Genomic DNA, 15,816 nt, shown 5'->3' on the forward strand with positions numbered 1-15,816 from the left:
AGTCAAAAAACCTTCAGGAGATTTATAACCAGTGAGGAAATAGTCTCAATGACCCAAATGGCATTGCACAGGAGAATGACATGTCAAAACCAGAACAGAGCTGATTTATTTAATATCAGCTGGAAACCATTTATGGACTCCATGCAAAATGACACTGGTGGGGAGAATTAGAAGATATACAACATTGATTTATAAGAATGTTAGTGCCTTAGGTGTAATATCAAATTTCATTTCATAGATTTTCACGTTGCAGATATTTAACAGGGTTTTGATGTATTTCTAGAAAAAAAGCAGCATGGCTTAGTGGAAAGAGCACAGGCTTGGGAGTCAGAGGACATGGGTTCTAATCCCAGATCTGCCACTTGTCTGCTGTGTGACCTTGGGCAAGTTGCTTAACTTCTCTGTGCCTCAGTTACCTTATCTGTAAAATGGGGATTAAGACTGAGTCCCATGTGGGACAACCTGATTACCTTGTATCTACCCCAGCACTCAGAACAGTGCTTGGCACATAATAAGTGCTTAACAAATACATCTCCGCCCCTGTCCTCTCCCCCTCCCTTCAGGCTCGCATCTCCTCCTGCCTCCAGGACGTCTCCACCTGGATGTCGGCCCGCCACCTAAAACTCAACATGAGCAAGACTGAGCTCCTCATCTTCCCTCCCAAGCCCGGTCCGCTCCCAGACTTCTCCATCACCGTGGATGGCACGACCATCCTTCCCGTCCCGCAGGCCCGCAATCTCGGTGTCATCCTTGACTCGTCCCTCTCGTTCACCCCACACATCCTATCCGTTACCAAGACCTGCCGGTTTCACCTCTACAATATCGCCAAGATCCGCCCTTTCCTCTCCACCCAAACGGCTACCTTACTATTACGGGCTCTCGTTATATCCCGGCTAGACTACTGTGTCAGCCTTCTCTCGCCCCGCTCCGGTCTATTCTTCACTCTGCTGCCCGGCTCATCTTCCTGCAGAAACGATCTGGGCATGTCACTCCCCTTCTTAAACAACTCCAGTGGTTGCCTATCGACCTCCGCTCCAAACAAAAACTCCTCACTCTAGGCTTCAAGGCTCTCCATCACCTTGCCCCTTCCTACCTCTCCTCCCTTCTCTCTTTCTACCGCCCACCCCGCACGCTCCGCTCCTCTGCCGCCCACCTCCTCGCCGTCCCTCGGTCTCGCCTATCCCGCCGTCGACCCCTGGGTCACGTCCTCCCGCGGTCCTGGAACGCCCTCCCTCCTCACCTCCGCCAAACTGATTCTCTTTCCCTCTTCAAAACCTTACTTAAAAATCACCTCCTCCAAGAGGCGTTCCCAGACTGAGCTCCTCTTCCCCCTCTACTCCCTCTGCCATCCCCCCTTTACCTCTCCGCAGCTAAAGCCTCATTTTCCCCTTTTCCCTCTGCTCCTCCACCTCTCCCTTCCCATCCCCACAGCACCGTACTCGTCCGCTCAACTGTATATATTTTCGTTACCCTATTTATTTTGTTAATGAATTGTACATCGCCTTGATTCTATTTAGTTGCCATCGGTTTTTACGAGATGTTCTTCCCCTTGACGCTGTTTAGTGCCATTGTTCTTGTCTGTCCGTCTCCCCCGATTAGACTGTAAGCCCGTCAAACGGCAGGGACTGTCTCTATCTGTTGCCGACTTGTTCATCCCAAGCGCTTAGTACAGTGCTCTGCACATAGTAAGCGCTCAATAAATACTATTGAATGAATGAATGAATTGTCTGTCCGTCTCCCCCGATTAGACTGTAAGCCCGTCAAACGGCAGGGACTGTCTCTATCTGTTGCCGACTTGTTCATCCCAAGCGCTTAGTACAGTGCTCTGCACATAGTAAGCGCTCAATAAATACTATTGAATGAATGAATGAATTGTCTGTCCGTCTCCCCCGATTAGACTGTAAGCCCGTCAAACGGCAGGGACTGTCTCTATCTGTTGCCGACTTGTTCATCCCAAGTGCTTAGTACAGTGCTCTGCACATAGTAAGCGCTCAATAAATACTATTGAATGAATGAAATACCATTATTATTATTAAGAATAATAAAAAGCATGGGCTAGGGAAAAGAGCATGGGCCTGGGAGTCAGAGGAACTGATTTCTAATGGCAGTTCTGCCATTTGCATGCCATTTAACTTCTCTGTGTTTCAGTTTCCTCACCTATTAAATAGGGATTAAATCCTACTTCCTCCTAGTTAGTGTGTGAATCCCATGTGGGACAGGGACTGTATCCAACCTGATAATCTTGAATCTGCCAAAATTGCCTAAAATTAGATCTCTCTTAGGCATCTACAATTACAGTAATCTAAAACAGAAAAATTGAAATCCCTTTTTTAACCCCAGTCATCAAAAAAATCTGTCGAGAGCTTACATTTAGTCATTCTGCTCTAGGAAACCTGTCAACGGTCTTCCCCCCAATCAATCAATCGTATTGAGCACTTACTGTGTGAAGAGCACTTCGGAAAGTACAATAGGACAGAGTTCCTGTCTCCGATTTATGGGGTCTAATGCCGTTAGTGCTGGCTGTACATGCAAGCAGGAAGCCTTCCTACTGGGGCTCTCTGCTCAACCTCAAGGTTACGTTTAATCAGTTTTTCAGTTTTTGAAGGTCCTTGGCTCCAGACAGAAAATACTCTTTCAACCAGAATAATTTGGACACCGATAATCTCTGAGGTTGCAATGCCAACGGAATCTCTCCCTTCCTTAATCATTACATCTACGAGGTGATGGGCCTTGCCTGATGGATGTAGACAAGTAGCCACTAATATCTCAGCAATAGGAACAGATCCTAGGAGGGAAAATGCATTCTGATGAGCTGGAGAAAGAGGAGGGAGGGGTCTGTCTCTTCCCTTTCCAATCCATACTTCACTCTGCTGCATGGATCATTTTTCTACAGAAACATTCAGCCCATGTTTCCTCATTCCTCAAGAACCTCCTTATCACTGGCTTTAAAACACTCATTCACGTTGCCCACTCTTACCAGACCTTGCTATTCTCCTACCCAGTACTTATATACATATCCCCCTCTAGACTGTAAGCTCATTGTGGGCAGGAAATGTCCCCCTCTAGGCTGTAAGCTCATTGTGGGCAGGAAATGTGTCTGTTATATTGTTGTATTTTACTCTCCCAAGTGCTTAGTACAGTGCTCTGCACACAATAAGTGCTCAATAAATACAATTGATTGGGGACAGGATGGTGCCTGTGATGAGAAAGGAATGGAAAAGTGAGGGTAAGACCCCTGAGGGCCAAAGTATAGGAAGTACATCTGGATCTCTGATGGGATTAGTCAGGCCAGGAAGGAATAAATATATATATATATATATATATAGAGAGAGAGAGAGAGAGAGAGAGATGGAAAAACCTGAATAGCCACTTGAGCTACTGTGTGGCTGAAGGTGGGTTAGGAATGTATAAATTTGCACAGGATGGTTGACAGGAGGAGAGAAGTGTTCACCTTAAACCAAAGCAGTCGAGCTATCTTCTCCATGGTTGGGAGACCTGAACCCATCACCAACACAGACGGCACATCTGGTTCCTAGAACAGTTCTAGCAGCTTCATTTTCGGTCCACATTCAACATCAGGTAGAAAGACAGGATTGTAAATAAAGTGTTGGAATGAAGTCATTCTCCTGCCATAAAGTCAGTCCCTGAAAGCAAGGGGAAAGAGAAAAGTTTTAGTGTTGCAGTGAAACAAAGTGTAAGGCAAGAAGGCAACTTAGCTTAAAACTAGGAGACAACTTTGGCATATAGACCAATTTGGCACACTGCAATCAAGAAAAGAGTGGATCTCCTTAAGCAGAGGCTTCAGAAGAAATGGAAGTCAAAGAGGCACAAAGGAAAACAGCATCAGGTGCTACACACAACAAACATGAATAAATATGAATAAGTATGAATACAGGACAGTTTGTGTGTGTGCATGGTGTGTCAGGACTTTGGCTCCTACAATGGCCTTTTCAGATATACACATACCTATAAATGTATTTCACTATCATTGGTGTCTTTTGTAGGAAGGATGATTTTACACACACAATTGCTTATACATATGTATATACATAAACACACAAATCTACCTATGAATCCTAGTAACACTGTCCATGTTTTCCTCTGCCACTGGGATCATTTCCACAGCTTCTGTTGCTGATACGCTCTAACAGAAGCAGCGTGGCTTAGTGGAAAGAGCATGGGCTTGGGAGTTAGAGGATGTGGGCTCTAATACCACCTCTGCCACTTGTCTGCTGTGTGACCTTGGGCAAGTCACTTAACATCTCTGTGCTTCAGTTTCCTCAACTGTCAAATGGGGATCAAATACCTGTTCTTAGACTGTGAGCCCCATGCGGGACAAGGCCTGTGTCCAATCTAATTAACTTGTACCTACCCAGTGCTTAGAACAGTATTTGACACATAGTAAATGCTGAATGAATACTATTAAAAAAATTTAAAGCCAGGCCAAGGCAGAGGACCTTATGCCCCAGATCCTAGCATTGCAAGGTCTCTCCTCCTATAGGTGTTGGCTTTAGGCCTCAGTCAGTCAAACATATTAATTGAGTGAGAGCTTTCTGTGTGCAGAGCACTGTACTAAGAACCTGGGAGAGTACAATATAACAGTAAACAGACACATTCCCTGCTCACAACGAGTTTACAGTCTAGTGGCACCTCAGGTTCCTCTACACCCAGGCACTTAGCAAGGATCCCTCTAGAATTCTGCCAACTCAACAGGTCCCAGGCAACCGTTGCTTTTTTTTTTTTTTTTGCTTTACCGGGCTGTTGGGGTCTGTCTGCTGGAACTAGGGACTCTTTATCTGGAGGTGGGGACTAGGGCTTCCTTAGCTGGTGGATACATAGGAATTTTTAAAATGGGGGGATGAAATGATTTTTCTTATCCATTCACTTTACTCATGAATCTTCAAAGTACAATGCAACTTGTTATAAATTCCAGAGTTCTGGTAATCCAGACACTTTTTAAATGTGTTCTACATACTCATGCTGCTGTATTCCTTTCTAGAAAAATAGGCAGCTCTGAGCATCTGGCTGGAAGAAACTAGTAAGGTGTTAGACAATCAATTGCATTTATTGAGCACTTATATGCAGAACACTGTACCAAGCGCTTGGGTGAGTACAATACAACAGAATTAGCAGACACGCTCCCTGCCCACGATCACCTTATAGTCTAGAGGGGGAGACAGGCATTAATATAAGTATATAATTTATAGTATATAATTTAAAGATGTGTACACCAGTGCTGAGGATGTACACAAGAGACGCCTTGATAAAATACCTAGAATAAAAAGCCTTTGCAAAATCTGATATTCAAAAGGAATAAAAGAGTTGAATGTGGCCAGTATCCAAAAGAGATACTTGCCTGAGTATTTTGAAGAACTATAAAACTCTGATGCCACATATCTGTTCATAAATAATCTTTTCACTGGAGATACAATTGAAAAGAATGTAAGTAATTAAAGCCACAAATTAAGATTTACACTACAAAACTTCAAACTAGATCAAGCCCACTTTCCAGATCTACCTTTCTAGGAGCTTAGTTAGGAGGCATGTGCTTACCCATTTGGAGCCAGTTCCTAAGAGGCACTTCACTGATCAGTGACTCGAGATCAAATAGGCAGTTTCAGATCTTTCTCCCCACTCTCAAAGGAATTCAGAGCTTTGACTATGCTTAGGACCATCCCCTACAGTGGTATGCCGGGTGGGAAATGTAGTTTTTCCCTTTACTACCCTGCATTTCCCTTGCCAACCTTCAACAGGATCATTTGGACGTTTTGACAGCTCTTACTAAAGACTGACCTTAATACAACCCTAATTCACAAGGGGATTTGATGATTACTAAAAAAAAAAAAGGCACTGATTTCTATAGCAGCTAAACCAGAGCCATTCCCCACAGCTCAGTTGGCTATTGAAGAAATCTGTCACTTCTCTATGACCAATCTTCACCGATAGCTTCTGAGAACAGAAAGCCTTGTTTGCACGGGCAGTCCTTTGATTACCCTTGCATAAAGAGGTCTGATTTTATTTTTTCTGCACTTCAAATTAAATCCCTGAATTATTTGGAATTCCATTCTTTGGATCACACCCTGTCCTGATTCATCCAATTAATAAAATAGTACTGTATATTTGTTTTCGGGAGGGGTCCCATTCCCCCATTCTGAGCTTGCCACTCAAAAAGTTGATAAAACTGGATGCAACCACTGGCATAATTATTCCAGGCAATTTTGGAAACTCTTTGTTTGATGTATATTGTGATGTTGTGGGGGCTGATTTTAATATTTGGGGATTACAATTTTTAACGAGTGATTTTACTCAAAAGTAGCCTAGTCATTTGAATTGGTCAAGAGAAACCTGAAAGCAGATTTCAGCACTTAAATTCAAAATGAATCCACCCTCAATATATTTGGAAGGTTAGAAACTGATCTACAGGGGTAGGTTTGGCTAAATTACAGTTTGTGCATGTTTTTAGAAAGTATTTTTAGTTTTATTCTTATAGGCTTGAGCTAGAAAATAGCCACCAAATGTTATTCAATGGTGAACATTACCAGCTGTACTGAAATGTCACAAGGGTTTGCACAGCTGAGTCAGGTTGCTGAAAACAGAGCACAGTAGTAGCTCAATAATTCTTTCTACCCTGCCAAGAACTGCTTAATATAGACCCAGCATGAGATTTAGTCTCAGATGCTCTCACAGCTTCTCATCAAGCACCATCCTAGTTTTTTTTTAAAAAAAAAAACAACAAAAAACCCCACAAAAACTTAAAAGTTTGTGCCACAGTAGCCTGAGGCTATCTTGGCATTTCTTCCCCATTTATCGATTTATCACTTGGAACCTAGTTCTCATTTGATTGTAGAGCAAATGTCTGAGCACAACCAAAATTCTGATCAAGAGGAAGAGTTTGGGGAAGATATTGATGAAGATGAAATCTTAGCAAATTTGTCCCCTGAAGAACTTAGGGAACTGCAATCAGAAATGGAAGTCATGGCTCCAGATCCTCACCTGCCAGTGGGAATGATTCAGAAGGATCAAACCGAGAAACCTCCAACCGGAAACTTCGATCACCGATCTCTTGTTGATTACATGTATTGGCAGAAGGCATCAAGACGCATGCTGGAAGATGAAAGAGTTCCTGTCACCCTTTTGCCATCTGAGGTAATAAGTGTAAGCCTCCAATGCTTTTTATGTATCAAGTTGATACTTATGGGACAAATAGTAACTATGTATGCTTAAAGTTTAAAGCCTCTAGTGCTTTTCATTTACTTCAGTACTACCTACTAAAATACAATACCTGCACCGTACTTGAGCTTTAAAAGATTTCTAGAAAGACTATCTTCAATAGAACCTGTGAAGTTGTTCTCATTTGTTTTTCCTTTAAACTTGAAATTAATGAAATGTAAGCCTATAAATGTAAGGAAAGTACATGGCTACCATAAAATTTAACAGTAGAAAATACATACTCAAAAGCAAAAGGAAGACTATTCAGACAACTCAAGTTTTTAAAAATAGTTTCTTATCCTGAAAGATGGGAAACATTAGCATATTATGGCTGAAATCCTTTCGTGTTAATGTATGTGTGAAGAGTACACAACTTCAGTAGTTAATAAATTGATATGAAATGTATTTGGAAGAACAAGTTTTCAATGCAAACTGTTTAATTCATAATCTACAGAAAAGTCCATAGACATTATAGGTTGCAAATACTTGCTCTTTATGGTATATTGGTAAATGACTAAATTTAAAAAAAACCCTCAGTAAAAGCGACTTACATTTATGCTAGCCTACTTAGATACACTGTGTGACACTGTTATCAGGCCAGTGGTAATTCAAGATTTTGGAAACTGGTTTCCTTGTCAGTAGCATACACACATTCACTGAGTTCCTATTAAAGTGTTTCTAAAACCAGCTTCCAGCTTGATCATAATACCCTAGGTCATAGAGAAAATTTTGTACAAACACTGATTCTTTGACCCTTAAATAAATAACCACCCTAAAAATAAAAAGCACTACACTAATGAAAAGCACAATTTGCACTGTTAAAAGTGTTTCCCCTTATACAACTTGGCAAATAGCATCCCCTGCTGTGAGAATTGGGAAGTGCACCAATGTATCAATTGCCTACTAAGCTCCAAAATTTATGTGCTTTGAACAGACAAATCCAGTTGTTGCCCAAATATGGCTAAACTGTCTAAAAAGAATACAACACTTAAATGTCATGCATAAAAGCCATTTATTTGCCATTTATCTGCTCTATCATAAGTAACTGCTTTTTAAATATCCCTCCGCAAATCCAACCCTGTCTGTCCCCTTCTTTCTTTCCTTCCTTCGCTCTTTTCTTTTGTGTGTTCATCTGCTGCCCACAGGACCTAACTCTCTAAAGGTTATGGAAACAGAGATCACATTACAAAAGGCAAACTCAGGCCACTTTTCATTACGTTGACTTCTATAGATGAAGTAGACAAACACTTTTACAGGAGTCTATGACACTGAAAAGTTAAAGCATCCTGGACTATCACTTTGCATAGAAACTATGCAACTATTCTATCTTCAAAAAAACTGAAGTTCATTACTCGAAAATGATTTAGGGTATAAGAAAAGGCTTTATGCTTAAAATGAACTTTATTTTGAGGAATGGTTTCAGTATTATGTCAAAGACCTGTTCCTTCACATGTAGTCTTATACTTCTGTTTTTCCTTTGAAAATATTATTTTAATTTGTTTTGGGACTATGGTACAATTTTCTAGAACTAATCTGTATGCTTTAGCTTTTTTATAATTTATTTCCTCCAGAAAAACCATGCAGAAAAGGCTCAAGAATTAGGAATGGGTAGTAGAAACGTGCAGCAGATTGAAACAGCAAAATTCAGTAAAGAAAGAGTAAATAACATAGATACAAACACCAAAGGTGACCAGAACACAAATGATGACGATGATGATAATGATGAAGAAGATGAAGAGGATGATGAGGATGATGAACAGGAGGAAAAAGAGGAAGAGGAGGAAGAAGAGGAGGAAGAAGAACCCGAAGAACATGCAGAAAAGAGAGCAAAGGAGCTAAACGTGGGTGAAACCAGCAATGGTGAACAGATAACGAATAAAGCGGACTCAGTTTCAAAGGAAAAGTCAGAGAACCATGAAAAGAGTGAGAAAAAAATATCAAAATTAGATCCCAAAAAGTTAGCCTTGGATACTAGCTTTATGAAAGTCAGTGCTAGGCCTTCTGGAAATCAAACCAATTTAGATGAAAGCTTAAGGAATGTTCGAAAAAATGATCCAGACATGAAGGAACTCAATCTGAACAATATTGAAAACATCCCCAAAGAAATGCTGTTGGACTTTGTCAATGCGATGAAGAAAAACAAACACATAAAAACATTTAGTTTAGCTAATGTAGGAGCAGATGAAAATACAGCATTTGCTCTGGCCAACATGTTACGTGAAAACAGGAGTATCACTACCCTCAATATTGAGTCCAATTTCATCACAGGTAAAGGAATTGTAGCCATCATGAGGTGTCTCCAATATAATGAGACACTCACAGAACTCCGTTTCCACAATCAGAGACACATGTTAGGCCATCATGCGGAAATGGAAATATCCAGACTTTTGAAAGCTAACAATACACTGCTGAAGTTGGGCTACCATTTTGAGCTTCCAGGCCCCAGGATGGTGGTAACTAATCTGCTAACTAGAAATCTCGACAAACAGAGACAGAAAAGGCAAGAGGAGCAGAAACAGCACCAACTCCGAGAACAGAAAGAATTAATCGCTATGTTAGAAAATGGTCTGGGGCTGCCTCCTGGTATGTGGGAGATGCTCGGAGGACCAATGCCAGATTCTAGGATGCGTGAATTACTGAAGTCTCCTAAGCCTCCAGTCTCCCATACAACACCCTTCAGCCAAAAACATGAAATGACTAGAAGGTTACCTCAATCTGAACAACAATACAATGTTGAGCCTGGCTCCTTTAAAGTGGTCAAGCTCAAGAGAATCCAACGCAAGTCTAGAATGCCAGAATTCAGAGAACCACCAGAAAAAACCAATCTCAAAGATGTGATCAAAACCCTCAAGCCCGTTCCAAGAAGCAGGCCACCTCCTCTAGTTGAAATCACCCCTAGAGATCAGTTATTGAATGACATTCGTCACAGCAATGTCGCATATCTTAAACCTGTAAGTATTAAGAGGAAAAAAAACCCTATATCTATATCTTGTAACTGATTATTATTTATGATATTTATTAAGAGTTATGTGTCAAGCACTGTTCTAAGCACTGGGGGTGATACTATTTAACCAGGTTGGACACAGTCCCCAGTTCCACAGAAGTAGGAGGGAGAACAGGATTTTAATCCCCATTTTACAGTTGAGGAAACTGAGGCATAAAGAAATTAAGTGACTTGCCCAAGGTCACACAGCAGGCAACTGGCAGATCTGGAATTAGAACCCAGGTCTTCTGACTCCCAAGCCCATGCTCTTTCCACTAGACCATGCTGCTTCAATGAAATGTAAGCCTGGTGTGGGCAGGGATTACCTCTCTTTATTCCTGAATTGTACTTTCCAAGAGCTTAGTACAGTGTTCTGCACACAGTAAGCATGCAATAAATATGATTGAATGAAAATGTAATGTAACCCCAACACGCATCCAATTTAAAGATCAAGATTTCTAGGTAGTTTTTTTTCACACCATTCCTTTTTAAATTTCTAACAGGGCAGCTTAACATTTAATCAAACAATAGCATTTGAACACTTACTGTGTGCAGAACACGGTTCTAACTGCTTGGGAGAGTATATAGAGAAGATCCCTGCCCTTAAGGAGCTTACAGTCTAGTGGGAGAGACTGGCACTAAAATAAATAACAAATGGAGTATAAAGATAAGTACATGAGTGCTATGGGGGTGTGTGAACACCCAAATGTTGAGGTGGTGGGGCAGATAGGGGAGAAATAGGGTGGAGAGATGAGAGATTAATTAAGGAGGACTTCTGGAGAAGATGTGACCTCCTGAGAAGAAGCATGGTCTGGTGGCTAAAGCCTGGGCCTGGGAGTCAGAAGGACCTGGGTTCTAATTCTGGCCCCACTACTTGTCTGCTATGTGACCTTAGATAAATCACTTCACTTCTCTGTGCCTCAGTTCCCTCATCTGTAAAATGGGGATATGGACTGTGTCCAACCTGATTAGCTTGTATCTACCCCAGTATTTAGTACAGTGTCTGTCACACAGTAGTGCTTAACAAATACTCTGGTTTTTTTTTAAAAAAAAAAGGGTGTGAGTGAGAGAGAGAGAGAGAGAGAGTGAAGGGCTTTGGAGATGGAGAGAACCGTGTTCAATCTTTTATTCATTCAATCGTATTTATTGAGCGCTCTCTGTGTGCAGAGCACTGTACTAAGTGCTTAGCAACTTTCTATCCCAATACTGGCCAGCTTGCCTCTTTCCTCCCATATGGTAATGGTAGGACTGGAGAGCAGGTCTTAGGCCTCATCCCTCAACCTGGATAATTGGTGTTGGGAAATCCCAGACCAACTGGCCAGCTCCTAAACACTCTAGTTGCAGCTCCGGGGGAAATCGCAGTACCTCCTCTCTCGGGTGGGGAGGGGCAGGAGACTACGGTGAAGGTACTTGTGTTCAGAAATTGTACTTATAAAATATCCAATATTCTAAAATCAGTAGATGACTGACCACTCCTATTTTTACTTAAACTAAAACTTTGAATAAACATCTTGCAGGGAAATGTCCAATGTTTTGCCTTAAAAACCTCTAAGGGTCAACTCATTCTTACATTTCATAGTTACAGCATACAGTCTTTACTCATCACCTTTAACTTTCCTTGTTTATTACTTTCTTCCCTCCTCCCCTCCCTTTCTTACTTTCCAAAGGGTAGAACCAGTGAAAGGTTATCTAAGGATATTTGGTATCCTTACCTGCCCTTATGAGTTGGAAGAATGGGTTTGGAGACTACAGAATCTCAATAACTAAAAAGTTGGTTTCTAAATTTCCAAGTATTATGATAGACATTAGTATTTAACATTGTTTTAAAGATGAATTTTATAATAAATAGCAACTCAAACATTTTAGTCAACATATATAATATTGGTTCTCATTTCTATTTTAATCTTGATTCTCTCAATTCCTGTGATATTAATTTGTTAAACTTAATTCTATGTTTTCTCCTGGCTGGCATATTGACAGTCTTCAAAAATCTCTATTACATCCTTCAAGAGCATGAACAAACTGCTGTTACCCAAAGAAACCTAACATAATTCTTCCCTAGGCTGTTTTTTCAGTTCAGTACCCACAGAAACTCAGGGAGAAGTGTACAATAGGCACTCCATAAAAAGACCTCAACAAAGGGAGGGACAGAGGAGAGCAGGCTCACAGGCTAGGAAAAGGTAAGAGGAGGAAGAAGGTCTTTTTAAACAGCTACTTGTCCTTCCATCACCAAACAGCTATTCTGGGGAGTCTAGCTTTAGTCTCTTGGACAAATATTTTTGTGGAATCAACTTTTTTTTAAAAAATGGTATTTGTTAAGTGCTTACTATGTGCCAGATACTTCTACTTAGCTCTGGGATAGATACAAGGTAATCAGGTTGGTTGCAGTCCACGACCCACATGGGGCTCACAGCCTTAATCCCCATTTTACAGATGAGGTAACTGAGACACAGAGAAAAGTTAAATTACTTACCTAAGGTTACAGCAGATAAGTGGTGAAGCTGGGATTAGAACCTTCCTTCTGACTCCCAGGCCCATGCTCTATCCACTAGGCCATGATGCTTCTCTCAACTTCAAACTCCTTGCATCTCAGTCACAACATCTATAAAAACCAGGACCTACTTTTGTGGAAAAAACAATATTGCTATTTCCTAATTTTCATTAAGGATGTAGAGAGAAAATTAAAGATGCTAAAGGGCACATAAATAAGGGAATCACCACCCTGTTGGTACTGTTGAGAGAATATTGGGCCTTACCCAGTAACAGTACAGTTGTCCCTATATTTTTCTATTCTTATTTTATTCATTTATATGAAACTAAAAGAATATAATATATATTTAGGGTTACAGTAAAGAACACTTAAGTTTTATGAAATTATTTTCTATTTTTAATCTAATACTCTCTTACCTCAACATGCAATTAAGAGTAATTTGATCTGATATTAATTACCACAAATACAACTGGCAGATGAACTCTGCCTTGGTTTAACTGCTGATGACTATTGGAGCACCCTGGATTTGGTAGGCTATTTAAAAGGTTGGGGGCGGGGCATGGGGTCATATGTTCAAAAATAGCTGATTTTTAGAAACAGGTAAGTGGATGGAGATATAAAACCTTACAGGGCAGACATGCTTCTTGGTGCATATCCATTTCCTTCATGTAGTTAAATATTCTTTTGATTAACATAATGGGGTTCACCCCTCACTGGTGATCATTCTTTTTTCCACTCATTTGAAGTGGAATTTTAAAAGTGGCTACCCATGGTAAAGGGGTAACTGAAGTACAGTATCTAAAAATAAAACTATAATATTCAAAAAGAACCATCTGTCCAACTTCTGTAAATTTCAGAATGATTTTTTAGTGTTGGGTAGCTACAGCTATCCATTAGAAAAGTTGAACCATTAGAAAGGTTGTGGATTATGGCAGAGGACAGGACATTCTGGAGAAAGTATATCCATGGAGTCGCTATGAATAGGAAATGACTCGATGACACTTAATAATAATAGCTACAGCTTGTTAACCTTCATCCTAATTTTGTGACAGAGTCAAAATCTTAGGTCGTTTTTGCAGGTTGAACAAAAACATCCAATAGACTGTAAACTCTTTCTGGGCAGGGAACGTGCCTACCAACTCTTTCATATTGTACTCTACCAAGCACTTAGTACAGTGCTCTGCACACAGTAAGCATACAATGAATATGATTGATTGGCTGTATAGAAGTATATCTGTATTTTCCCCAAGAAAAAGCTCAGTGTAATCCATCTGTTTAAATTTCTGAGGTATTCAAATTTATATATAATCACGTTTTCTTGGTTTTGAAGAGATACTCTCAATATAACAGAACAAGGCATGGCTATATCAACATTCTAGCTACTTTACAATGCCACTGCTGCTGTATTGTTAGCCTTTCCTTTCTCGAACAGCATTTTCAGTCTCAGAAATTCTATAAGAAAATCAGTGGAGTGCAGTCAGATGCCATATTGCTTCTTGTCAGGATGGCATCGAAACCATCTGGCTCTATTTTAGGGGTAAAACCAGTGTCTGTACCTAAAATCTGTCATTTTCTAATTCCTCCACTTAAATTGACACAGAAATTATACCACTGCCATCTCTCTCTCTCTCTCACACACACATATCAAGCACTTACGAGAATTCTACTAAATTCTACCAGAAAGCTTTATGATTTGCCAATATATCCTAAGACTGTGGCTAATTGAAAGAAATTTGCAATACCCTACTTTGTACTGAAGCTAGGATAAAACATTAACTTTCCCAAAACTGCTACTTCACTAAATTACCTCCAGTTTCTTAATTCAAAAATAAATGAGACTGACCCTTTACTTAGGATATACAACTTCTGGAGCTTCTAGGAGAAAGTATTGTGAAAAGAGGATATAAGACTGGAATTATCTTTAGTAATTTTTCAAAGTTCAAGAGGTGAGAAGCTCAAATAGCTCCCAGAATAATATTTGTTCCTACTTTATCAGGGTTTAACTTTTGAGTGTACTCTAAGACGACTCATTTTAAAGCAGATGGAAAGTAATCTGCATTATTTGCATTCTCAGCTTCCTAGTCCATTTGGAATCTTCTGATGTGATTAGCTTTGATTTGGGTTTGTTTTTTTTTTTATTGCTGTGTAACAGCCATATTGCTTTGGACAGAGGAAACACAACAGATAGTACTGATTGAATATTCCCAATAGTCATATTTTTTCCTTGGTTTTTCTCGGAACACAGGTGCAAGTGCCAAAAGAACTGGAATAAAGATCAACTGAATAATTCAGAGGAAAGAAGAAACTTGAAAAAAAAAGACTACTTAAGTACTGCTGAAGAGTGTTTCAAAGGCTATTCATCAGAATGCAGGTGGTAGTTAGGGGAACAATGCTACATATCTGAGATTATAATTTGTAACATTCAGTATATCAAAACAATCATAGAAAAGTTGATAAAATATGGGACTGGGGAAAATATTTTAATAGAGTAGGGGTATAGTTTATCTCGAATTTATTTTAGTGAATTAGTAGAAATATAGTGTATTCTTTTTCCAGAAGCAAAAACAGCAAGTTTTATGAATTATTCAATAAACTTAATGTTTTCCACTTGGCTTTCTACTAGTAAATACTCTGTAGCATTTAATAGTATATTTCTACCTTTCTGCCTTACTGTGCTGCAGTTAGTTCACTGAGTTTTACTACATCAGATATTTACAATTCTTCCCCATAAGCATTTGCCCTGTGGTATCAGATTTAAAACACTCCAATTTGAACCCTGTCAGGGTGAAACTCTCTTCAGGTTCCTTTCAATGTCTTGAGCTGGCCAGAAGAGATCTACAAGTCATTAAATACAGTTTCTCTTAAACAGTAGCTCCCTAATCTCTTAACCCTTCCCATTCCTTTATAACCTGCCCTGCTTTCTTGGCAGACATATGAGCAAATGTCAGTCATATGCAGACATGACAGGAAAAGTATTTGTCACTCACAGGGCTTGATGTAAACCTTACTCATCATTCACTAGCTAGCCAAAGTATTAGCACAAAACACAAATTATTAGAAGTTTATCCTATAGATTGTCAGCTCCTTGTGAGCATGGATCCCATCTACCAACTCTGTTGTACTATACTTTCCC

At 40.0% G+C, this 15,816-nt stretch overlaps 1 protein-coding gene across 1 annotated transcript; it reads left to right on the forward strand.

The window, feature by feature from the left end:
* The first annotated feature begins 6,766 nt into the window (after window positions 1–6,766).
* Window positions 6,767–15,061, forward strand: LMOD3 (leiomodin 3). Its single transcript, XM_039910264.1, has 5 exons — window positions 6,767–7,146; window positions 8,781–10,164; window positions 13,160–13,212; window positions 14,538–14,629; window positions 14,929–15,061. Exons 1-5 carry the CDS (start codon window positions 6,853–6,855, stop codon window positions 15,059–15,061), a joined length of 1,956 nt encoding a protein of 651 aa, XP_039766198.1. The 5' UTR covers window positions 6,767–6,852.
* Window positions 15,062–15,816: the final 755 nt, after the last annotated feature.

This window comes from Ornithorhynchus anatinus, chromosome X1, assembly GCF_004115215.2.
Source record: "Ornithorhynchus anatinus isolate Pmale09 chromosome X1, mOrnAna1.pri.v4, whole genome shotgun sequence".
NCBI classification, from domain to species: Eukaryota; Metazoa; Chordata; class Mammalia; order Monotremata; family Ornithorhynchidae; genus Ornithorhynchus; species Ornithorhynchus anatinus.

Bases quoted from the DNA above. Each gene is read 5' to 3' on its own strand.
- LMOD3 (XM_039910264.1), top strand. From the start codon at position 6,853: ATGTCTGAGCACAACCAAAATTCTGATCAAGAGGAAGAGTTTGGGGAA. The intron at 7,147-8,780 runs GTAATAAGTGTA...TATTTCCTCCAG, and splicing joins TCACCCTTTTGCCATCTGAG to AAAAACCATGCAGAAAAGGC. The intron at 10,165-13,159 runs GTATTAAGAGGA...TACAACTGGCAG, and splicing joins CGCATATCTTAAACCTGTAA to ATGAACTCTGCCTTGGTTTA.